At 42.0% G+C, this 26,841-nt stretch overlaps 1 protein-coding gene across 7 annotated transcripts in view; it reads left to right on the top strand.

Moving 5' to 3' along the window:
• The window catches only part of TDRD12 (tudor domain containing 12), a 234,520-nt gene that overhangs the window by 106,418 nt on the left and 101,261 nt on the right, over nt 1–26,841 (top strand). For all 7 annotated transcript variants that reach the window (XM_075940127.1, XM_075940126.1, XM_075940125.1 and 4 more), the window contains 6 exons: nt 6,432–6,623; nt 8,057–8,185; nt 17,576–17,693; nt 20,969–21,108; nt 21,237–21,457; nt 21,940–22,039. In XM_075940127.1, the coding sequence (XP_075796242.1) occupies nt 6,432–6,623; nt 8,057–8,185; nt 17,576–17,693; nt 20,969–21,108; nt 21,237–21,457; nt 21,940–22,039 (900 nt within the window). The remainder of the gene's footprint in view (nt 1–6,431; nt 6,624–8,056; nt 8,186–17,575; nt 17,694–20,968; nt 21,109–21,236; nt 21,458–21,939; nt 22,040–26,841) is intronic.

The raw sequence follows: 26,841 nt of genomic DNA, 5'->3' as shown, positions 1-26,841 counted from the left end.
TACGAGGTGGGCGTCCCCATAGAACCTCGGGAGGTCAAACACCTAATTCGACCAGCAGGTAGAGGGTAGAATGACACTCAAAGTGAGTGTGTGCTGGACCCATCTTTTATACTCATGGGGTCATGTATTTCTCTTTCTTGTCTGTCATGCCAAATGGGGCTGGTCTGTCTTTTGTGAGACCAGTTCTTACAAGGTAGTTGTGAACTTAATTTACACTTGTAAAAGCGATAACTAAATTGGAATTACTGGGGATTCTTTTCTCAGTGGGAAATTCCTCTCCCAGGGACTGTGTGTGTGTTCGAATCAACATGGGTGCCAGCCGGGGCAGTTCTCGCAGCCTCGAGGCCAGCTTATTGACTTAATCGCTCTCTCTCCACATATCTGTTTTTTCAGCTTCTCAGGATCAGATGAGCCAGCATAGACTATGCTGATTTTATTGCTCCTTCTCTGCCCTGTATGCTTCAGAGAGGCAAATAAGATGGATGAGATGGGCGGGGGGGCTGTCTGGCTACATTGTGCTAATGTAGTCTCAGCACACACAAGGAAACTGTTAGTGTATGCCAGCAGGGTCCAAATGGCACAGTTAGTGAACAACAGGCTAGCTGAGCACTAGAATTTATATCCCTTGGGTGTGAACCAAAGCATTGTGTAGATGAGCCCTATTCCTGTGTATAGGATGAGAGAACTACTACTTCAAGTGCTGTACCTGTGCATGCTCCACTTCAGGTGCAGTACATCCTCATGCCAGCGATTGCGATCGGAGATTGTTCCTAGCAGTGTCTTGTCATGCCACACATGCACTGTAGCGTTCTCTTGTGTCATTGCTGTCCATTGATCATATGCATGGCACCTTAGTTCCTTCTCTGCTGTCCTCAGAAATATACAGAGCTCCAAGCCTGTGCCACTTTTTCGTCCTAAAATAACACGAATAGTTGATTTAGTTTTCCTCATCATCCTAGTTCTTTAAACCTCTGTTCTCATTCTTCAAAAAAAATGTTTTTCTTCTGCTGTTGTTTGTCCCCACTCCAACATGCCTGGCTCCCCAGGCTTTAAGAGGTGTGACTCTTGTCAAGACCCAATGCTAGTCTCCAATGGACACTCGTGTATAAAATGCCCAGGATAAAGCCATCTCTCCCAGAAGTGCCCAGACTGCTCCAACCTTACAATGCAGGCAAGATGCAACAGAGAACTGCCTCAGACCTTTTTTTTTTTTTTTTTTTCATGAAATGTCCTTTCAACTGCTGTGTGAGGGCCCACTGTCCCCTGGAAAGGACCAAACAGGGACAAAACTTATGCGTCAGCGAAGAAACATCCCTCCTTTTCATTGGATAAAGCAGTGGCAAATATTTCCTGGTAAGATTTCTGCCTCTGGTTCCTAGCTTGGCTAGTACTGCCAGCAAACCTGGCACCTCCAGCACTGCTCTGACGAGAGACAGCATGGCACATAAGTATGCACATTCGGAACCAAGATACAAGGCCTTGGCACAGATGTTGACTGTACCAATCCCTGACATGGCACTGAAAGTGGTGCTGAAGATGACACCGAGACAACCTGTGCCAACATGCCTTCATGGGCACGTGCTGATGCCATCCTCTGCACTGATAGCCTTGCCATTGGCACTTGCTAAGACGGCACCTCACAAAAGTTCATTGGCGCAGACCTTGTCACTGGCTCTAAGCGGAACACGCAGACTGAGTTTTTTCAGTGCCATATTCACCAACTTCACTTGCCCTCTCTATCTACTCTCCAGGAGAACTAGGATTGTCCGTGTCATAAAGAGATCTGGACACAGGACCATGTGGCAGTCAATTTTCATCCCAACACTCCTTTCCTACCCAAAAAATCGCCCTCCCCCTCCGGAATCACGCCACCTAAGATCCATCCATAAACCACCCTTACCCCGTTGGTATGGTCAACACTGGCAGTACCCACCATCACCATACCCAGGACAGTGGCTACCATGGGATGCACAGTCCTCTCATAGCCACTACCCAGCACCCTCAACACTGGCTAGTAGACCTATCAGATCTCCCCCATATTAAAGCCATGACACCAACCCCTCTCCTTTTAAGTGACCCGAGGAGGAGGAGAGAAGAACAGAAGAAGAGCAGAGATCCCTCCTCACAACTCCTCAGTATCCCTGGATGAGGCAATCATCCCCACCATTCCTGCTCCTGCTGATGATTTGAAACAATTCTAGGAGCTGTTCAGATGGGTTACTAGTGCTCAGAAAATAGACCTCCAGGAGGTCCAAAAAAACAGCACACTGCTAAGAATCCCGCAACTATCTACTACATCAAAAATCGCACTCCCCATGGATGAGGCAATATTAGAGCTGCTGATCTCATGTGGCAGTCACCGGCTTCTGCCACCTCCACAAATGAGGGCAGAAGGGAAATACTTTGTGCCTGTAAAAGAAATGGATTTTTTTATTCTCACCTTCTACCCAATTCTTTGGTAGACATGGTTCGTCATAGATGGACATACCCACGATTTCAGTCCATGCCACAAGACAAGGGGACAACAAGTGCCTAGACATATTTGCCTGGAAGGTTTACTTGTTAGAAACTTTACAGCTCTGTAGCTAACTACTCAGAAGTTTTTGTCAGGAGTCTGAGCAAGATCTCCTTAAAGATTACATCTGTGCTGCACAACCTTCAGATCACTCACCCACTCTGGTTTTTCTACCATCATTGGGCCAATGTAACATCTGACTGATGGGTCCTAGAGATCATCCAACTGGGCTGCTCCATTCCCTTCACCTCCCATCCACCCATCCTCCTTCCCTGTCCCTTTTCAAGGGACTCTTCCCATGACTGCTAATTACAAGCAGAAGTTCAACAGCTGTTCCTAATTAGGGCAATATAACTAGTTCCCTTAGTCTACCAAGGAAGAGGGTTCTATTCCAAGTATTTTCTAACCCAGAAGGAGATGGGAGGATGGTGTCCCATACTCTCTAAGGGCTCAATAAATTTGTAAGAAACTGAAGGTTCAAAATGGTGACACTAGCAACCATCATACCAACACTAGATAGCAGGGATCAGTTCTCAGCCCTGGATCTTCAGGATGTCTATTTTCATATAACCATCTATCCCACGCATGGATGCTTTCTTTGTGTTACCCCAAAAATATTCTCACTGGAGACCATCCAGGGTTACACTAGTATGGGTTTATTTCCACTAGGTAGGACTGAAGAGGAGAAAGCAGCCACCAAAGGTTTAAGCTAAAGAAGATAGAACTCTCTCTCACACACATACCCAGACAGACAAGCACACACCCCTCCATTCATTCACTCACTCATTCACACCCATTCATTTCTGCCCTGAGGCACTCTCACACTTACACAGATATATGGGTTGCAGAAGGAGCCAAGGCATGTGGATCCTGGAGGGTCTGTCTGCTCATCATGGCTGGGAAAGCTGGTTAGGATGAAAGACGCTGGAGGAGAGCTTCTTAAGATCAGTGGAAGGAAGAAAAGAGTCTCTCACATGTGCTCCTTCTCTTTATATAGTGTCAGAATGGCTCCTGTGACTCATTCACTTTGTCATCAGGGAGCATTCCCAGACTTGCCTTTATCCAGCAGACAGCATGCCCATACTGTGATGACTCATTGCCATGTGGTCCATTGTTCCAAGCCTTCTTCAAACACACACTCACTCTCTCTCCATTCACTCAGGGGAGAATGCAGCTTAGGGATAGTTACAAGCAAGGTGGCTGCATGTTACAAAGTTACAATTAACAGTAAATTTGAGAGTTATGCAGATTGCAAAGATTGACAAGGATCACAATAAGTTGCAGTCTAAAACCTTAGATGTTACAGTTTGGTGTAGCTTTAGAAAATCCATGTATATAAATCTACTGGGCTCATGCGGAGGCTTTTTTATGCAACACTTTGTTTCACAGTGGGTACCAGCCACTATCAATACCGAGTCCTCCCACTTGGCCTGTCTGCAGCACCGAGGGTTTTCTCCAAAATACTAGCAATCATAGCAGCATATCTTCATTTCTCAGGGTGATAATATTTTCTTATCTAAACTGTCTTATCAAAGGTACATCTTATCACGATGCACCGCGTATGTTCCACGCCACTCTTACCCTACTACTCTGCCTTGGCTTTCACATTAACTATCATAAATCTGTGTTGGAGCCCACATAGACCCTTGAGTTCATAGGAGCTCAACTAGACACAGGCGCAATGCAATCACTGCTTTCATTAACATGGTACAGGCCTTTGCACACAATAGTATGCAGTTGCCTCCAAATACTGCATCATATGGCAGCTACCATGTACATAGTGAAACTCACCAGACTTCTCATGAGATGCGCCCAAATATGGTTGGCCACTGTCTGTGTCCCTTCAAGGGACACTTGCAACAAGAATTTCCATCCCTCATCACGTCCTCTTATCTCTCCAGTGGTGAACACAACCACACAGTATGCTGCAGGGAATTCACTTCAAGCAACCTACTCCAACAGTCGCTATAATTACAGATGCCTCCCTTGTGGGTTGGGGAGCACTCCTAGACACCCATACTGTACAAGGTAAATGGCCCTACCAAGAGACCAAACTACATATCAACCTTTCAGAACTAAGTGGTATGATACACATTCTGGCACTTTCTAGCCCATATCCAAGACTTCCCTTATGTTCATGGACAGTACAATGAGTATGCACTGTATCAGTTGTTGGAATGTGCCCCCCCGCCCCCTGCTGCCAATTTCCTAAGCGTCAAAGCAATCAAATTGTGGAATTGGTGCATACAACACCGCGTCACCCCTACAGCTAACCTATCTCCCTGGGGCCCTCCGTGTCACTGTGCACAACCTCAGTTATGTGTTCTCAGACCAGCATGAATGGGAATTAGACGCAGCAGCCCTCCATGAGGTGTTCCACTAGTGGGGTGATCCCAACATCGACCTTTTCACAATATGGCACAATCGCGAATGTCACCTGTTTTGCATGAGGGCAGGCCTTGTGATCTTTAGGCGATGCCTTCCTCGTGAGCACCACTGCTTTGTGTTCCCACCATTACTCATTCCATGGGTGATCCAGAAAATCCATCAAGACTTAAGCACGAGTCATATTGATAGTGCCCGTGCGTTCCAGACAGACTTGTTTTCTGTATCTTGACTGACTAGCTAATTGCAACTCTCACATGTCCCTGTGGTGATACAATCTCCTTCCTCAAAATCACGGCTGCATACTCCATCCAGATCCAACAACTTTCCACCTCAAGGCTTGGTTCCTTCATGGCTCCATGATGCTGAAACCTCCTATTCAGTTAAAGTGAAACAGATAACAATAAATAGTGCACGACCTTCCACCAGGTGGACATACACCTATAAGTGGAAGAGATTCTCTACATGGATGCAACAGAGGCACAATACCTCACCCTGTCATTAGCATTTATCATACTGGACTACCTTCTTGAACTGAAGGAATCAGGGCTGTCACTTAGCTTTTTAAAAGCCCACATAGCTGCAATTACAGCATCATGAACCTCTTGATGGGGGTCTCTATTTTCTCACACCCAATAACCAAACAGTTGCTAACTTGTCTTCAGAATACCTTTATTGCAGTAAGACCTCCTACTCCCTTGTGGGACCTTAACCACATTCTCAAAAGCTTCACAAGACCTCCCTTTGAGCCACTGGCCAATGTTCCCCCTACACATGTCTATGAAGGTAGCATTCCTTGTGGCAATCACGCTAGACATGTTGGAGAAATAGCATCTCTGATAGCAGACCCTACCTGTACAACCTTCAGCAAGGACAATGTGACATTAAGACCTCACCCCAAATTTCTTCCCAAGGTCGCCACTCCCTTTCATATCAATCAACTGATGCACTCTACCTGCCTTCTTTCCTATGCCGCATGAGAATGCACTTCAGGCATCCTTGCATGCTCTCGACATATGATGAGCCATCACCTTTTACCTTAACAGGACAAAACTTTGGAAGTCCCCGAGACTTTTCATTTCCATTGCAGTTGGGAGGAAATAGACACCAACAATGCGACAGGCCCCTTCTGCACATGCGTGGCACAGCAAGACACTGTTAGGAAAACTCTCTGATCACTGGCGTGAGGGTGCACCAGCACCTGACGTGGAGCACCCACAGGGACATACGTCTTGAGGAACCATCATTACTGCACAGGGTGAGTAACTGTCTCTTATTACCAGGAAGAATTATTGACTTGCAATATTTTGTCTTTGTATCCTCTTTTCTCCTTGAACTGTAAAAAAAACTTCTCTTCTTGCCTTGGAAATATCTAAGTGATAGTATCTAATGGAACTTGGAGGATGGGCTAATACTTAGTTATGAATTGCAATTCTTTTGCTTTGTTGCTTGATCAGTGCTCTCTCCACTGATTTTTTTCAAATGGAACAAAATAAAATTTGCAAAAGAAATTTATACTTTTGTTTTATAGATGTGTACTATATTAGAGTCTTACAAGAAAACAATTACTGTTGAAGATCGGGAATTGGCACCACATCAGATTGTTGCTGTTGGATGTCATTGGAATAAACATATAGAACATTTAACAAATGAGTTCATGAATGATCCTTACATTGTGATAACAGCTATGGAAGAAGCTTCCATATATGGAAATGTGCAACAGGTAAAAGAGATTATGCTGTTCTTTCAAGCTGGCATTGTATATTAAGATTCTTTATTTTATATTCAGTGGCAGTTTGCATTACATTGGTTGGTTATGTGCACATGTATTAATCTGGTTTTGTTTGATCAAAATTAGGAAAACTTTCTTTAGATTTACCATAATAGGATGCAGGAAAGATAATAAGGAAAGTTTATTTTAGAAATAACAGTAAACCCAGATTATATGCAAAAAAGTGTACTTTCAGTGTTATGTCTGAGATTTTAATAGTAAAAAGTCCATAAATTGATTGCTTAAAATGTATATATTTGTGCTTTGAGGGGGTTATATGCTACAGATAAAGTCTTTCATTATTTATAACTTATAAGTTTTGGTTTGGGTAACTTTATTCTTCTACTCTAAACTCCCTCTGCACTTCCAGTTCACTTCTTATTTTCTAACTTTTGTTCAGGGTTCTGTTTTATTTAGATATCATTCATGGGGGAGTTCTAGACTCCCTTAATATAATTTTAAAAATACAGTATCATAATGTGCTTCCCTTAAAACAAATATCTAACAGTAACTAATATCTAAAATTTAGTCAAACAGCATCTTAAGATATTTACAAATACCAGCGGTTATTGTACCCTATTCCTCAGACACTTGGGTGAAAAAATGGGCATTGCACAGTTCCCTGAAGGTTAGCAAACTTGGTCTTTTTTGGATCATGGAGAATGTGAATTTCAAACTTGAGGGCTCCTTGCTGACTGCCACTGTATATTATGTGGTGCCGGACCAGAGCCTCTGCTGACTGCCACTGTATATTATGTGGTGGTGTGCAAGGTGCTCTTCTGTCCCAGAGTTGTTTCCATTTCCAGGAAAGGAGTGGGCATACTTAAAGTGTGTACTGGGTTTACAGTTATTACTGATTCCATTTAGTTTAAATATAGGGAATATCACTTGAATCAGTAATGCTTTCCAAACCATAATGAATTCTATGTGCACCTTCAGTATGTGAATAGAAGTGGTTTATACAGCCTGTGCACTGTTGCTGCAATCAGAATGGGCTGAGATATTGAGCAACTAAAGTTACAGGTTTTATTGGCGGTGAATTAATTTATTTGGGAGGTGAATAAGGGCAGTTATGGCAATCAAAGTTGCATGATAAATTGATTTATCACATGGTGGATATAGACTACATATATGTGAGTGGATAGGTACTACATATTATGGTAATATTGCTATTTGCTAAAGCTCGTTTACAACAATTCTATAGTACAATATTTAGGTTTAAATAGGTGCAGCTTTGTAGCTAGTATTATTGGCTTATGCTTTTTGCTTCAGGTAGTATTTGTGCAGCATATAAATACGCAAAATACTGTGAATAAGAACAGATATATAGCAAAATAGTTGTATGTTGTGGGACTTTTTCTAATCAACTTTATCACTTTTACTAGGTGGTACAACTTTGCTTGAACTGCGAGAGAACCTCTGTATTACTCCAGATATTGGATTTTGCTCCCAGTATAGCTCAAAAGACCCTGATTTTCACAGATTCGGTGGATGAAACAGAAATTGTCTATAGGGTAAATGTTACAAATATTAATCTATAGTTTTTGTATTGATATGGAATGTGTGTTAAGTAGCAAAGTTCAGTATGCTATAGTAATATTGTCTCCGCTCCTGAGCAGAAAGAAAGAGTTTGGGCTTCTAGAATGGATTCCTCACTTTGGGAGAGAAATAATACTCGCTTCTCAATTGCTTCTGTTCAAACTTTAAAAAGACCTTTTTAAAGCCATATCTAGTTGAAGTGTGTGGGGTTTTTTTATGGTGGAAAGCTTTAGCAAAAGTATTTTCTAAGAATGTGTTACAAGAAAGTATTTGGTTCTGTGTTGCCAGTGTTCATTTCTTACAGCTGTTTCACTGGGGTTACGTCTATACTGCACCTCTCTTGTGCAAAAGCTTTAGCAAATGAAGCACAAATTAACATATTGCTGCATTTCATTTGCATAATTTATTAGGGGGCACTTTTGCGCAAGAAACTTTTGTGCAAAAAGGAGCTGTGTAGACGGTTACATAAGAACATAAGAATGGCCATACTGGGTCAGACCAAATGTCCATTCAGCCCAGCATCCTGTCTGCCGACAGTGGCCAATGCCATGTGCTCCAGAGGGAGTCAACAGAACAGGTAATGATCAAGCAATTTGTCTCCTGCCATCCATCTCCACCCTCTGACGTACAGAGGCTAGGAACACCATTCCTTACTCATCCTGGGTAATAGCCATTAATGGACTTAACCTCCATGAATGTATCTAGTTTTCTTTTAAACCCTGTTATAGTCCTAGCTTTCACAACCTCCTCAATCAAGGAGTTCCATAGGTTGACTGTGCGCTGTGTGAAGAAGAACTTCCTTTTATTTGTTTTAAACCTGCTGCCCATTAATTTCATATGATGGCCCCTAGTTCTTATATTATGGGAACAAGTAAATAACTTTTCCTTATTCACTCTCTCCACACCAGTCATGATTTTATAGACCTCTGTCATATCCCCCCTCGTCGTCTCCTTTCCAAGCTGAAAAGTTCTAGTCTCTTTAACCTCTCCTCTTATGGGACCCCTTCTAAACACCTAATCATATTAGTTATCCTTCTCTGAACCTTTTCTAATGCCAGTGTATCTTTTTTGAGATGAGACAACATCTGTATACAGTATTCAAGATGTGGGCATACCATGGATTTATATAAGGGCAGTAAGATATTCTCCGTCTTATTGTCTATCCCTTTTTAAATGATTCCTAACATCCTGTTTGCTTTTTTGACTGCTTCTGCATGCTGTGTGGATGTCTTCAGAGAACTATCCACAATGACTCCAAGATCTCTTTCCTGATTAGTTGTAGCTAAATTAGTCCCCATCATATGGTATGTTGGGGTTATTTTTTCCAATGTGCATGACTTTACATTGATCCACATTAAATTTCATTTGCCATTTTGTTGCCCAGTCCCCCAGTTTTGTGAGATGCTTTTGAAGTTCTTTACAGTCTTCTTTGGTCTTAACAACCTTGAGCAGTTTAGTATTGTCTGCAAACTTTGTCACCTCACTATTTACCCCTTTCTTCAGATCATTTATGAATAAGTTGACTAAGATTGGTCCTAGGACTGACCCTTAGGGAACACCAATAGTTACACCTCTCCATTCTGAAAATTTACCATTTATTCCTAACCTTTGTTTCCTGTCTTTTAACCAGTTCTCAATCCATGAAAGGATCTTCCCTCTTATCCCATGACTATTTAATTTATGTAAGAGCCTTTGGTGAGGGACCTTGTCAAAGGCTTTCTGAAAATCTAAGTACACTATGTCTACTGGATCCCCCTTGTCCACGTTTGTTGACCCCGTCAAAGAACTCTAATAGATTAGTAAGACATGATTTCCCTTTACAGAAACCATGTTGACTTTTGCCGAAGAAATTGTGTTCTTCTATGTGTCTGACAATTTTATTCTTTACTAATGTTTCAACTGATTTGCCCGGTACTGACATTAGTCTGTAATTGCCAGGATTGCCTCTAGAGCCCTTTTAAAATATTGGGGTTACATTAGCTATCTTCCAGTATTGGGTACATAAACTGATTTAAAGGATAGGTTACAAACCATAATTAACAATTCCACAATTTCACATTTGAGTTCTTTCAGAACTCTTGGGTGAATGCCATCTGGTTGTGGTGACTTGTTTACTGTTATATCAGTTAATTCCAAAACCACCTCTAATGACACTTCAATCTGTGACAATTCCTCAGATTTGTCACCTACAAAGGACAGGTCAGGTTTGGGAATCTCCCTATCATCCTGAGCCGTGAAGACTGAAGCAAAGAATTCATTTAGTTTCTCTGCAATTACTTGATCGTCTTTAAGTGCTCCTTTTGTATCTCGATCATCCAGGGGCCCCACTGGCTGTTTAGCAGGCTTCCTGATTGATGTACTTAAAAAAAAATGTTGTTGTTACCTTTTGAGTTTTTGGCTAGCTGTTCTTCAAACTCCTTTTTGTCTTTTCTTATTAGATTTTTACATTTAATTTGGCAGTGTTTATACTGCTTTCTATTTTCCTCACTAGGATTTGACTTCCACTTTTTAAAAGATGCTTTTTTCTCTTGCTGCTTCTTTTACATGTTTAAGCCAAGCCACAGTGGCTCTTTTTTAGTTCTTTTACTGTTTTTTTATTTATTTTTTTTAATTTACATTTAAGTTGCGCCTCTATTCTGGTGCCTTTGGAAAGTGTCCATGGAGCTTGCAGGGATTTTATTTTAGGCACTGTACCTTTTAATTTCTGTTTAACTAACCTCCTCATTTTTGCATAGTTCCCCTTTCTGAAATTAAATGCCACAGTGTTGGGCTGCTGAGATGGTGTTCCCACCACAGGAATTGTAAATGTTTGTTATATTATGGTCGCTATTTCACAGCTGTCCTGTTAGAACTGTCTCTTAGACTAGAACCTGCACTCCACTCAGGACTAAATCGAGAATTGCCTCTCTCCTTGCTGATTCCTGTACCAGCTGCTCTAAGAAGCAGTCATTTAAGGCAGTGTTTTCTAAAGTATGGTCCGCGGCCTGGTATCGGGCCGCGGGAAAAAAATGCCGGGCCTCAGTGTGCCTGGTGGCTGCCGGCCCTTAGGCCGATTCAACCCATTCGGTCTAATCAGTCACCGCGCCCCTGCACCCGGAAGTGCCGGCGAGTGATGAGCCGGGCCCTGCTCCAGCGCTATGTGGAGCTGGGTCTCTCCCCAGCTCTGCCTGCAGCGGGCCCCGCCCCCGCGTGTCCTCCCGCTCCGCCTCCTCGGCCCCGGACGTCTCTGCTGCGCGCAGCTCCTCCTCGCCGCCGGCCACCTGCCGGCGGCGTTGCACGTGTGTGCGGAGGACGCCCGGGCGTGACGTGACGTAACGGCCCGGGGTTTTGAAACCCGCGGGAGGCACGTGGCGGGGCCTGGCTGGCTCCGGGTTCGGCCTCCGGGGCCTGAGCGCGGACCCCGGCCCCGCAGTGTGGAAAGAGAAGGTGGGAACCGGCTCGTGCGGCAGCGGCGGCGGCGAGGAAAGGAGAGGGGGAAGGCACCAAGGCACAGGGGTGTGGGAGAGAGAGACAAATGCCAGGGGGCCAAGTGCAGACCATGAGGGAAAGGGCAGGAGGGGAGGTGTTAGGGGGAGGGGGAACAGGGTGATGCTGGGAGAAGAGAGGCGAAGGGAAGGGCACTGAGGGCTGGAGGGGGAGGTGCTGGGAGAAGGCTTGAAAGAAGGGGTGGGCATGAGGAAAGTCAGGATGGAACAAATTGTGTGTGAGGGCACGGGGGCAGGAGGGGAATGGGGCAGAGACTGGTGAGGGGGTGGGTTTTAGGGAAAAAGAGGCACCAGGAGGGTGCAGGGCTAAGGAAAGGTGCCAGGTGCCAGGGGATTCTGGGGTGAGGAGGAGGGGAGAGCTGGCCACCAGAAGCAGAACTGGACAGGGGAATCAGGGCAGGCTGGGGACATTGGGGGGCTGGTGGATGCAGGGCTGCCGGGGGGTGCGAGGTTGCGGGCAGGGAGCTGGCCGGGGAAGATGTGGGCGGGGTGGGAGAAGTGGTCACTGGAAGGAGGGCTGGACGCAGGCAGCGGGGCTGGGAAGAGAAGCGGGGGAGAACTGGCTGCCAGGGAGGGGGTTGGGGGAAGTGGGGCTGGCCAGAGGCGCAGCAAGGGGAGCAGGGGGGAGGAATGAATCGGCCTGCAGAGAGTCGAACTGACCCGACCCCATTCCTCTCTCCCCCCCCACCCACAAAGCACGAGTTAGTCTGGCACAGAGATTCTACTGTCGTGTCGTCCCTCCCCCCCCCCCCCCCCCCCCCCACACACACACACACCCCTCGAGTAGTTGCAAACTATCTGGCTGGTAGACACACTCATGCAGCCTGAGCACATTTACCAGCCAGGCAGTTCGAAACTACAAACTGATACATCTAGTAATAATACAACTTACCTCCTGAGAAAATACCAGACATGTATATGTCTGGTATTTTCTCAGTTTGTTTTTCATGTGTTTATATTTTTGGGCTGCAAAAATCAGAACTGAAAGAAAAGGGTTCCAATTAAAGTAAAAAGTATGGGGAAACCCTGGTCTAACCAGCTTTCTGTCTCTTACAGCCCATTTATCCAATCCATATTCCTTAACTTGCTGGCAAGAATATTGTGGGTGACCATATCAAAAGCTTTGCTAAAGCTGGCACTGGGAGATTTGGGAGGACCAGAAACAACTTATTTGAGTATTCATAATTTGATTAAGGAATATGCAAATGAACATTACTGGTCCTTCAAAAGTTCGTGAATGGATTTACTGGTCCCTGTGGCAAAAAGTTTGGGAACCCCTGATTTAAGGTATCAAGAAATTTTGTGTCTGTATTTCATCCTGAAGTGACATGTACCCAGTCAATATAGGGATAATTGAAATCTCCCACTATTATTGAGTTTTTATTTTGATAACCTCTCTAATCTCCCTTGGCATTTTATAATCATTATTACTGTCCTGGTCAGGTGGTCAATAATAGATCCTTTCTGTTATATTGTTATTAGAGCATGGAATTATTATTCATAGAGATTCTATGCAGTGGTGGCCCGTCAATACAGGCGAACTAGATGGTCGCCTAGGGTGCCAAGATAAACAGCCGTTGAGGGCTTTGGAGGCAGGGGCGCTGATTGCACTCCGATCACGCGTTTCACCTAGGGCACCAGTTGCTGGCAGCTCGTCTAGGGCCACTCCTGATTCTATGGAACACATTCATCTGAGCTTACCTGGACTACACAGTGGCTATAGCCTCACTCCCACAACAGAGGTTCCAGGCAACCATGGAACTAGTGGAAACAGCACAAAACAGTCCGCAGATCACTGCAAAGCTATACCTGCAACTGTTGGGCCACATGGCAGCAGCCATTTTCATGGTGAAACACACCAGATCATACATAAGACCACTATAGTTGTGGCTAAGGACAATTTACAAGCTGTATTTCCTTGGCATCAACAAAAGCATCTTAATCCTTTTCAGAATGAAGCAGTCTTTGGCATGATCGACAAATCCATTCAGTGTGTGCGCAAAGGGGTTCCTTTCTACCAGAACCACCATCTTATAACCCTTATGATGGATGTATCAATTATAGGATGGGGTGCCCATACTGGCTATCAGGTAGTACAAGGTCGATGGTCTCCAGAGGAGTCTAAGTTGCATTTAAACATGTTGGACCTCAGAGCACTAATCAATTCCTAGCATCATTTCTTACATCTAATTTCCAACAGGACAGTAGAGATTTTCATAGACAGTCTTACAGCAGTGTAGTACATACATCACCAGGGCAGTGTTAGATCTTATTGCCTCTGCATGGAGGCTGTTCAGTTATTGAAATGGTGTATCCCATACAGTATACACCTCTGTGCCACCTATTTGTCAGGCAAGGACAATATCAGAGCAGATCACCTCAGCAGACATTTTACTTCGAATCATGAATGGGAGATCGATACCAGTCTCCTCTCAGAAGTATTCAATAATTGGGGATGCCCGGTGGTGGACTCATTTGCAACCAGTGCCAACACAAAGTGTCCATAGTGCTGTACTTGTATGGGCATTGGAACATACTTCCTGGAGGATGCATTCACAGTAACATGGAACACCCCACTTTCATACACTTTCCCACCAATTCCCTCCTCCATTGAGTAATCAGCAAGATAAGACAGGGCCACAGCAATACTAATCACACTTTACTGGGCCAGACAAGTGTGATGATATTACCTGATGCACATGTCCTCAAAAACTCTGTGGTGTTTCCCAATGCTTCCACATCTTCTGACTCAGAACTACAGTCATGTACAGCATTCCTGTGTCCAGACTGTCCATCTGCAAGCATGGTATCTGGTTGGCTCTCCTCAATAGAAGTGGTCTGTTCTGGACCCGTACAAGAAATTCTTTTGAATAGTCACAGGCTGGCTACTAGAAAATCATACCTGTATAAATTGTGCAGAGATAATTTGAACAACAGGGCAGAAAACACACACCTGTGAGGGAGGGGAGAACCCCCACCACCGTCTACTGCGTTTCAACAACTGACATCTAGAGAACAAATTTGAGACTTTGGTCCAAGATCCCAACTGCTTTCCGTGTTAGAATCACTAATCATCTCCCAACCATTCAGAGATTAACTCCTTTTTACTCAATTTGACGGTTCATAAGAATGCAATTGTCAGTGCAAGAACTACAGTGAGTCTACCTCAATTCTGAGGCAACATCTTCTCTACTACCACTGCAGTGCTTAATTTTAACCGATCTGATCTCCACAATGCTAAACACTGTTGGTAACTACCAGAACTTATCTGCAACTGTTGGACCACTTGGCTATCACAACTTTTGTCATCAAAGCATGCGTGACTACACATTATATTTACAATCATGGTTTCAAACAGTCTACATTCTCCCCAGGCAGAATATTAAAAAAAACACTCAGTGCCAAAGAAGATAAAATATTCTCTACTGTGGTGGATGCTGCTGGACAATGTCTGTGTGGGTGTGCCTTTTGTACAGAATCTGCCAACAATAACATCAGAGCAGACACATTACTTCTAGGTTGAGTAATGCATCTGAACTCACATTCTATCCAGGGCTGTTGGTTCCCTGCAAAATCTCTTCTGTACATAAATATTTTAGAGCTATGAGCAATTTCCAATGTCTGTTCCCACTTCTTATCCATTGCCAACTTGGCATGCATGTTTTACATAAATGTAGGGGATAACACTTTCACACTACCTGTACATAGAAGCCATGCAACTCTGGCACAGGTGCATCACACGCACAGTATGCATATCATAGCATCATAACTACCTGAATGCCAACACAGGATTTTTTTTCCCAGGATCATGAATGTATGTATTCAAGCATTGGGGGTTCTCAACAGTAGATCTTTTTGTAACTGCAAAATTCCAAATGTCCTGAGATTTGTTACAGAGCAGGCCTGGATCTTCACTACTTAGGCAATGCCTTGCTTATCAAATGGGATAGTTCCCTCTTACATGCCTTTCTTCCCACTCCTCTCCCAGTATGCGTGCTTCACAAAATCAGACTGGAAAAGTCAAAAGTAATCTGGATACCCCCTATGTAGCCTTGACAGAGGCAGCCTTAATTTGGGCACATCTTTAGTTTTGAATGTTCCTTTCCCAAGTGCGTTTTGTATGTAATTTCATTTACAATATGCACATAGTTTGTTTTAAATAATGACTAAAAATAGCAAAAGCACAAGAATATCCAGAATAAAGCATTCCTGTCTGATCTCCAGCAAAACAATTTTAGCTTTGTATTTGTAGCCAGGTAGCATTGGTTTGTCTCATTCTCCAAGAAGATTAAAACTCCTGATTCAGTCTCTGTCAAAAAACATATGCCCTAAGCTAGTGCAATCCACCTGATATTGCTTGGTTTCACAAGTGTTACATTTGAAAAAAACTTCTATATTTCAGTAAAAAAAGGTAGCATGGCAACAGTATTCCACTCAAGAACTTTAACCACTGATTCATAAACTCTGTCTTTGTGATATTGGGAGATTAAATGTAGTTTTAACTGTTTTTGTAGTTGAGAGAGAACATTTCAAATAGGTGACATTTCTGTTAATCGTTCTCCTATTTTTGCCACCTGATTTTAATGTTTGGCTGCTAGTAAGTTTTGTGAGCCATGTGTGTCAAGTCAGTTGAAAAATATTTTAAATGGAATATTGTTAACAAAAATGTAAATAGTTTTGTAGTACAGGTTGAAGTGGAATGCTAGTTCAAGAGGATACCTTTTGAAATATTATTTTAGTCATTAAAAACCTGCTATTTCAATAAATCCATTTTCCTGATGGTCATTTTAACTTTGCCGTAAAGATGGCCATACTGGGTGAGACCAAAAGACCATCTAGCCCTGTCTGACAGTGGCCAATACCAGATGCCCCAGAGGGAACACAACAGGTAATCATCATGTGATTCCTCTCCTGTCATCTGTTTCAAGAAAAACCGAAGCTAGGGACACAATTGTTACCCATCCTGAGTAATAGCCATTCATGGACCTAATCTCCATGAATCTGGTTAGCTCTTTTTTGAACCCTGTTAAAGTCCTGGTCTTCACCACATCCTCTGGCAAGGAGTTCCACAGGTTGGCTGGGGGGGGGGAGAGAGACTCTTCCTTTTGTATGTTTTAAACCTGCTGCCTATTAATATCATTTGGTAACCCCCAATTCTTATATTGAGGGCACTGACAGTCCTCATTAGTGTATACTCTTACTTAGAAAATTATTTGACATGTTACCTTGAGGTATCAAAAGATAGCAGTGTGCTCCTTTTGACACAATAGAGTTTGAAAGGAAAAAAAATCTGAATGTGCAATAAAAATGACAGATAAAAGCAGCATTTACTTCAATATGTGAAACATATCATGAGTATTTAACAGATGGGAAATTGTTAAAGTATTAGTAACAAAAATCCTGTACGTGTTACAACTTTGAATACTTTTGATAATTTATTTGCGAGAGATTTTTTTTTCTAATTCTAATCAGAATGGAGGGCTAAGTCCATAGAAAGTTGAAATTTTTGAAGAAGCTATTTTTGAGTTACCCATGCATTCAAAAAAATCAGACATTTTAGTTGGTGAAAGACAACCCATTTCTTCATAAAAACATTTCAGTAGAATTCTGTTCTTCAATCAGAGGACTGACTTTAAATAAGAAAAACAACAAATTTATTTTACAAAAAGCCTGTTTATTTAAAAAGGTTAAACTAAAGAAGTTATCAAACATAATTATTTCTAATTGAATCTCATGGGTACTCCTTCTGCATATAAGTCCAAGAGGTGTGTAACATATGAGTAGAACAAGATAACTATTTCAGCTGGAATAATGGTAATCAGATATCTTTTCTGTAATATACTTCTGGAAAAATTCTTATGTCTTATATTTCATCATTAGGCAGTAGAGAGCAGTTCTATATTCTGCTTGAAAGTACACAAAGAAATTGAATTTAATTTCAAACATGCCATTGAGCAGTGGAACAGAAAAATTAGTTCTGGCACCCATGTTGTATTAGGTAAGTACATTCCTTTTTGAGTCGGTCATTTAAAAAAATTGTCTTTGCTGTAACACTGGTTTTAAAGAGTGTCTGCAGACAGCGGTATTTCATAATTGTGGAATCTATATAAGGTCTTATGCATTCATGCTTAATTTAGTTATATTACTAAAATGAAAAAGCAACTTAAAAATGCCACTAAAATTTAGCTTGCCAGTTCTTAGCTATATGTCACTTTACGTGTGGCTCATGCATAGTGATGTGAACGACTAGTCAACTATCTGATAAGCATTTGCCATTCAACTAGTTGCTTCTCCTCCTGCTGCCTCTTTCAGAAAGAGGCAGGAGGGAGTGGAAGAATATGAGAGGGTGCTTCAAAGCAGCAGTGCTGCATGGAGCCTGGGGTTTGACTTTTCCAGTCTGCATGGAGCCTGAGGAGGGACTCCCCTGCTGGCCCCAGGCTCCATGTGATGCTGCCGCTTTGAAATGCCATCGGTAGCACATGGCCAGTGGGGGACTCAAGTAGCGTTTTCGCATTTGAAGTGTAGTAACAGTTCTAGGGCTGTTGCTGCACTTCAAAGGCAGATGCACCCTTGTTGACTAATGAAATAGTTGATGCAAATTGCACTGACTATTCGATTAGCTGTTTAATCTAAATTTAACATCCCTAACCATGCACCGGTCTAAATATACTCATTGCTAGGTTACGCCAATGTTTCTATAGGAGGCAGTTGGTTATGAGTTTGGCATTCTGGTGTGGATTAGGTGTGGATTAGGAACTCAGATAAAAGCAACCTCAATTTCAGTTAAACTGACTCAAGATAGGGAAGCTATTTAGTAGAGTCAGTTTGGGTCCAGAGGAACTTTTTATAATATACTTACTTTTATTCTTAAAGTTGAATTCTTTTCCCCTGATTTTTAGAGCAGTTGTCTTAGTCATTTGTGTATTACAAAATTCTCATAATGGTCTATGCTGAACCTGATTGCCAGTGCTTGTACAAAGGCTTATATTTTGATCTCCTCACTTGCAGTTACTTGTAGTAGTGTGGTCTTTGCACTTTGTTTTTACAGGAAAAACATGAATTATTTGAAAATCAAGCAATTTGACAATTAGAATCCTATTCATTCTCAAAAGCACACCTTTGAAAATAAAGGAATACAAACTGTATGGCTTCATTAAGAAATGTTAAGTGGTAAAGTGTCTTAACTGTACCACTAAAATGGGATGGATATTTTTGCTTCTACTCTGCATCTACACAGAAAATAGTGACTTCCATTTTAATCTCAGTGAATAGTTTCTAAAAGCATTATTTTTCTGCTTAATATTTCTAGAGTCTTGAAAGACAGAAAATATTCTTAAAAGAAATTTTTATTTGGCATTTGCTGACTTCCAAGAACATTGTTGTCTCTTTCAAGGTGACGCTGTTGTGACTAAAATCTAAGTATCAAAAGTATTCTCAAATTGTTGTCTGACACTTGCTGCAGTGTGACTTGCTTCCCCCTCTTCTGTTGTCTACTCTGCCCTTTCCCTCTCCCCTTTAAACGTTTGTCAACTATGCACTGGCCAGCTGAATTGCAATCAACTTGCATGTAAATAGACATTTCCTCAAGTGCTTTTAATGGGACAGAGTTGAGGGGTCTCTAGTAAAGACACTTGTAGTTTTGAAGAGCTACTATATCAGAAATCATCAATTCAAATTCAGATATTAGGTTCATGATTATCAGATTTTTACTTCTTCAGATCTCTGGATTGAAGACTACTATGCTTCTGCAATCCTATCTCCCTGACTGGAGAACCAGAATTCAGTGCCCAGAAATGAAAATGAAATGTTAGCCCTCTAGCCTTTCCTCATTAGGAGATGTCTGACACATTTCTTGATATTCTGGTCCCCAAAACTCAAAACAGATGGCACAGAAAATAATTTCCAGGGAATATCTAATGGAGATGCAAGAGAACCATCCACTTTTTTATTAACTCATTGTCTCTGTCATCCATTGTAGAGAAATCTTTGACTATTATCTCATGTGCCATCATATGAATTTTTTTTCTATTTACTCTGGATTATTGGCGAAAGCAAAGATGACCAGAGACTTTCATCCAGTCACTAGTAAATTAGTACATATGTAAGTGACCCAGAACATTACCCTCTCTCCATAGGGGTGAAGTTGTTACCTTCATTTTAATCTCTCTGAGCATCCTTGTATTTCTTCATTTTCTGATAAGTAACAAATGTTAACCTTGGGCTTTCTTTTGGTCCTAGCATCTGTTTTCCAAGTTACTTGTGATCATGCTTTCATGACTGAGAGAAGGGTAACTGAATTTGCAATTGCCTGTAGGCTTCTGTACTTCCAATCTATGAATTCTCCGTGAGCATTTGAAAGGCCTCAATGCAAGTCTCTTCCACATTCAGTTTTCACTTCAAGGAGTCAAGTATAGTTTGTATTACATTGTATGTGTATTTCCTGAGGATAGTTTCACTTTTAAAGTCTTATTTGTAATTTTCCCTGCTATGATGGAACCGGTGGATCTGTGGTTTATTTTGAACTAAACTGTATTTGTAATTATTGTGCTGTAATCTGGAGTAATATGTTGAAGTTTGTCAACATCAAGCTTGAAAAGTGCTGCTTCACATTAGCTGTTGTCAGTGCTGTTTCAGCCATGCTTGTCCCAGGATATTGGTGAGGTAAAATGTCAGTCCAATGAAAGATATTATCTTACCCATCTTGTTGATTCACCTTGAGATACTTTTTCTGGAAGGCAGAGGAAAAGATTAAACCTTGGGTGGTGTTCTGCACTTCTGGTATCTGTTTTATCAAAGCTGTTGTGTGTGGGTCTTCATGAAGATCTCTGTCATCTATTTTACTTTATATGATTTCTGTTTCAGATAATTTGTTGTAAAGAGTGGCAGTGAGGTCAATATAGTGACTTCTTCTGCTCATTAATATTTTTTAAAATCAGTTCAGGATAAGGAATTGTTCTGTTGAATAGAAAAAGACACATCTTGACATACTATGATGATAATATATCACCTCTTCTTTTCTCCTGTGTTCTTCTCATTTTTTGTTGTGTAAAGTTTCTTAACTAAGAGCAATTTTTGCCTTTTGTAAGCGTATTTGTGGAAGACAGGAAGATGTTTTACCTTGACATTATTGGAAATTAATCATAACATAGGAGGTGATGAGGAAGAGAGAACAGCTATGACAGGCAATTATCATTAAGTAATGTGTCTTTCTGTAATATCTTGTAGTACTCTTACATGATGTGTAAATTTCTTTTTTTATTTTTCCTTTTCTAGTTTTAACTGATGACTGCATGCCATCCTTGGGAATTACTGATGCAACTTGCGTGGTTCATTTTAGTTTTCCTGCATCTCGAAGAGTTTTTGGTGTGCGCTTACACAGCATGTTTGATAACTTCCAGAATGTATTAGAAAAGGTTTGAGTAGCTTTTAAGGCATTTTACTTTGCTGGCTAGCATTCATTTAACAACAGTAACATTTTGCCACATAACTATTTGAATAACTTCTAAAGCCTAAAAATAAAATTCTCTCCCTTTTGCTAAAGGGTTCCTCTGTAGATCAAATATATATAAAGGCAAAATCAATCTTATTGGTGACAGAAAGAAATGGATGCCATGCAGTAGGTGTACTGCGTTATTTGGAACACACGGAAGCTGAAATTCCATCAGAACTGCGTAACTTCACAGCAGGGATACTTGATGCAAAAGAAGATATGAAACTTGAAGAGCCTCTTTGTCAATGTCTTAAAAGATCTGGTGTTTGCAAGTAAGAATAATACCAGGTTTAGCTAACAAACTTCTGTTTTGAATGATTTATTCAATAAGAATTCCCTTTTGATAATTGTAATGAGGTCAAATTTTCAGTCATGGTTCTTTGGCTTCTGTGTAGTGATAAGTGTACTATAATATTTAACAACAAAAGTGTCCATATATCTCCATGACACAGTGCATACCTATGGCAGTTAAAACATAACTTCCCTAGCTGTCAGCTGTTTTTCTTCTGATAGTGAAGGGGCTGTGTGGTAAAGCTACTTTCCTTCTGGAAAATAACTTACAGTTTTCTTGGTTAGTTGATTGAAGACCAAAGAACTGATGGATTTTTTCATTACAGTTCTCTTTGATATTTTTCTTGTAATAATGATCAATATTACTGATTTTTGTAAATGATCCTTAAAATAGTTTGTCTCAATACCTTAAATTGAGTTCTTTATCTTGTTCTTATACTGATTTTCTTTTGTTATTATACAGGGATATGAGAATATGTCCAAATCGTCATCGAGTTCACTTACAAATAGACTTACTCCAAAAGATTTCAGTTAGCGCTTTACCAAAGACTGGACATGTCACAGTAAGTTATTTATAATTGTTTAACTCTGCCAGTGCTTGGATTTGATGACTAGTTGTAACTCTCTTAAGTAACATGATTAACAGTACCAACAATAACATGTACTTAGTCCCTTGTGTGTTCTGTTCCCCCATAGCTCTCCTTTCTGCCCCAATTTCTTTAGCTTAAGGAAGTGAACAGGCACTTTATGCTGTTTATGGTATTTATGGCAATAGCCACAGAAGAAAAGGGCAAAAATGCACTCATTTCAAGGGACTGCTCAGGTCTGCCATAATAACCCTCATCTGTTTGTGGCTTGAGGTGACCTGCTCACCTGAAGGATTTGTAGTAGAGGTAAGCAGTGGCAGTCTTCAGCCAGGTGTATTCCCAAAAGTTAAGTTGACCTAGCTGCATTGCTTGGGCATGTGAAAAATCCAACCTCTCCCCACTTCTCCCTTAGTCCTTCGCCCTCCTGGTGCCTCCCCCTCTTTACACATCATCATTATTCTGAATAAAGAGTTGATTCTTTATTGCCGTTGTCATAGAATCATAGAATACTAGAACTGGAAGGGACCTTGAAAGGTCATCAAGTCCAGTCCCCTACACTCATGGCAGTACCAAGCACCATCTACATCTGTGCTGTGTAACACGCTAGCCACATTTGGCTGTTCGGCCTGTTGAGTGTGGCTAATTCACTTCAGAAACGGTTGGATGCCGTAGATCTAGATCATCCCTGACACATGTTTATCTAACCTACTCTTAAAAATCTCCAATGATGGAGATTCCACAACCTACCTTGGTAATTTATTCCAGTGCTTAACCACACTGATAGGAAGTTTTTCTTAATGTCCAACCTAAACCTCTCATGCTACAATTTAAGTCCGTTGCGTCTTCTCCTATCTTCAGAGATTAAGGAGAATAATTTGTCTCCTTCTTCCTTGTGTAACCCTTCTGCCAGGTAGGCCTGGCAGTAACCAGGGCAGGGTTCAATATCTTGGGGTCCATCTCACATAGAACCGGCTCGAGCCCCCATCCAGTAATCTGGGAAATTCACGCACCCCTGGACGCCTCTGAGAAGGCAATGTTTCCACACACGCAAGCACTGAGTCTTGAGTGTAGGAAAGAAACATTTAATGAAACAGAGAGAGAAGTCATACGGCATTAACTTGGGGAAAACACCACAAACAGAGTTCATAACCCGAACATGAACCAAGCCCCCTCCCCCCCCCCCAGCCAAGAATTGCCCGAAGTCCAAAGAGTCTAACACCCCAAAAGTCTCTGTCCCTAGTCCGTGCCATCTTGAGTCCCAAAGTTCACCCGCAGGGTTTCACCTCCCAACCTGGGTAGAAATGGGGGGGGGGGGATAGATAGGGGGCACCTTATATGAAACTTCGCCATGCTCCACCAGCTGTCTTGCCCCACGCCACTGGATGCTCTGCTGGGTGCCTGCCGCTGCTCCTCATCTGCTGCCGTCGCTGGTCGCCGCTCCACGCCACGCTGCTGGTCGCCGCTCCACGCCATGCCGTTGGTCGCCGCTCCTCGCCTGCCAGCTCATTTTGTGCCTTCATCTTTCTAATTTTGCCTCTACATACGTGTGTGCATTTGTATATGTTTGCCCTTTGTAGCTTTACCTAGTTTACACTTTTTGTAGGCTGCCTCTTTAATTGTTAGACCATTCAAGATTTCCTGGTTAAGCCAGGGTGTCTCTTTCCATACTTTACTATGCAGAGGAATAGTTTGCTCTTGCGCTCTGAACTTTTCTTTGAAAAACTGCTATCTGTCTTCAGTTGTTGTTCCTCTTAGTCTTACTTCCCATCGGACCTTACCCTACCACCTCCCTGAGTTTTCTCAAGTCTATCTTCTTGAAATCCAGGCTTTATTTTGCTGTTCTCCCTCCCACCAGTCCTTAGAATATGAGCTCATCATTTCATGATTATTTTCACCCAAGCTGCCCTCCACTTTCCAATTCTCAACCATTTCCTCCCTATGTCAAACGGAAACCAATGGGTGCTGCAAGGCCCCATAGCTATGGCACTAGTAAATAAACACACTGCTGCGGCCAGTTAGAAGCTTTCTCAATGTAGTTTTGCGGACCACTTTGAGAAACACTGATCTAGCCCAATGTACATGTTTTGTTAATCTTTATGGTGCTGCTAGACTATTAGTTGTTTTTAAGTTTATCCTTTCTTCTGACTGTGACCTATGCTGGGGTCTCAGAGGAAATTAACAGAATAGGTAATCATCAAGTTATCCATTTTCTGTCATTCATTTGGCTGATATATATTTTATCTAAGGCCTTTCTCTAAGTTCTCTGGGAGTTCACGTAGAAGTGATTTCAGTTATTTACTGTCCCAATCAGGGAAGATTGATTTCCTCCATCCAGTTGTTTCAAGTTCACAAATTCTGGAAAGGCAGTGCTACAGAGACTATTTAAATAGACTGATACACACTCCTAGTGGTACTGTTTGTGAGCCACCTTCGTGGAATACGTGTGTGGAGCCCCTCAAGAAAAAATGCTTACTTACCTTTGTTTTAACTATTACTCTTTGAGAGGCTGTTGTGCATGCATGTTCTGATTTCTATGACCCATGCTCCATTCCATCTGCAGCAGAGTCCTGTTTTGCTGTGTGTATCTTACATAACCATAGGAGAGTCCAAAAGACTTTGCACCTCTCATGAGTAATGCTGCAGAAACTTTGGTTCAGGTCTTGTAGATGCCTACACACTCTTCAGTAGAGCAAACATATGCAACATCATCTTAACCAATAGCTATAGAACAGGTTAGTAATGGTTTCAGACCACTAAGTTAACTGCCTTTCGGACTCTCCAGGGTTCCAAGAGTTGGGAAAAGCCTTTCTGCGGTTGTTGCACATATAAGAAAGGAGGATCATCTATGTTAATATCTAAATGCGTGACTGAGCAGAGGCATGTAGTCCTCAACTGCTTGTTACCTGCTTATCTGGGCCTTCTGTCTCATTCATCCTATCATAGAAGATAACATTGGCACCAAGAAGTTTATATTATGTGAAAGTGAGGGTTTTTCAGAGGACACATTTCTTTCACTTAAGTTACTGCTGAACAGAACCAGCAGAGATGAAACTGAATTGCCTTGTATTTATTAGTCCATATGTTAGTGTGTATATAAATGACTATGCTTGCCAAGTGTCATTTGAAGCTTCTACAGATAAATCCTATTACCAGGTCAGTCGGGGCTCTTGTACATTTCAAAGGAGGAATGTGGAAGTGCCTGTTGACTAGTCAAGTAGTCGATGAAAATTCCATCGTCTACTCGACTAGTAAATTAACCACAATTTAGAATTCTTAATCCAAAGAAGACTAACTCCTCCAAATGGAAAAGATTCTTGAAATGAAGTTCCCAAAATGGCTAGAGCCAGTGAAGGTACCAATACCAATGCTGCTCAACTGGGGTCTGTAGTTAAAACAGTCTGTATTTTCTATTAGCTTAATCAGGGTCCGTCTGGCAGCAATATTGGTATAATCACTCTTGATATTCTCCAGTGTGGCAGTATCCAAGTTTTTCAAGGGCATATTGCACACTTACCCACCAGTCAGAGCACCTACTTGTGTTGAATGGGATGGGTTACCCTTTTCTGGACATCCCAACCATTCAGTTTAGATGTGAACGACTAGTTGACCATCCAGTAAGCAAATGCGTATTGGATAATTGACGCACTAGTGGACTAGTTGTTTCCACACCCCCTTGCTGCCTCTATCAGAAAGAGGCACTAGGGGGTGGGTGAAGAGGGGGTGCTTCAAAGTGGCAGGGCCGTGTGTAGCCCAGGGCCAGAGCCTGGGCTCCGTGTGGCGTTGCTGCTTTGAAATACTGCAGGGAGCACGGGGTCAACTGGCAAATGCTTGGGTCCCCTACAGGCTGTTCTCCACGCAGTGCTTTTGCCTGGGGCTGTTGCTATACTTCAAAGGTGGAAGCGCCCTTATCAACTAATTGAATAGTTGATGCAAATTGCATTGACTGTTCAATTAGCCAGTTAATCTAAATTTTACATCCCTAATTCAGTTAACTAAATTGCCTCTAAAGGCTAAATCCACAGAGAGAGTCTCCAGGAATGCTAGAGAAGCAGGAAGTGTTGGCAGGAAGCCAGGAGAGCCAATGAAAACAGTGTGCGGGTTTTTGAATTGGAAGCAGGGCCTTCCTGCTGCAGTCTGAGACACCAGCGGAGAACTAGACAGACATGAATTAAGCCAAGAGGCAAGGCATGGAAAATCCAGCAACATCCAGTGTTCCCTCTAACATTTTCCATCCACGAGTGAGTTTTGTCTTGTGCCCCAATATTGACGTTGTGTGCCACATGCAAATTGTTGGTGCATACCTGCACTTTAAAAGGAACGATGGGAACATCCATGTCTAGGGAAGGTCTAATCCTTGGAACAACAGATAAATGAGTAGAACAGTGAGGGAATGTTTAGCCAGATACAATTAGGTTTTTTTTCCCCCAAATTCTCTCCATATGGAGGATAAAAGAGGTTAACGATACCCCACAGTAAGAAATTCCCAATTGCATCATCTTGGGTTCTCAAAGGACTTTTTGCATTTCGTTGGTGGCAGTGTACCATCCAAGGTCAGTGAATCTGTGACTTTGGGCAGTGTTAAACAGAAGCCTTTAATGGCAGAGTATTTTAAAATCTTTTGTGGACTTGTGGGTAAGTGTCAGAATGGGAAATAGCCTTGACAGTACTCCTGCTTGAAACTTCATCATAGTCATTTGAAAGTTTAATAAACTGCTTGATCCACCATCTTATTCTCAAAGTGGTCTTTGGGGAAGATGTTATTGTGGCCAGAAGAATAA

The sequence above is a fragment of the Pelodiscus sinensis genome, chromosome 12 (genome assembly GCF_049634645.1).
Source record: "Pelodiscus sinensis isolate JC-2024 chromosome 12, ASM4963464v1, whole genome shotgun sequence".
Lineage (NCBI taxonomy): Eukaryota > Metazoa > Chordata > Testudines > Trionychidae > Pelodiscus > Pelodiscus sinensis.
Note: the sequence above shows the minus strand (reverse complement) of the source record. Positions and strands in the feature narration are given on the sequence as shown.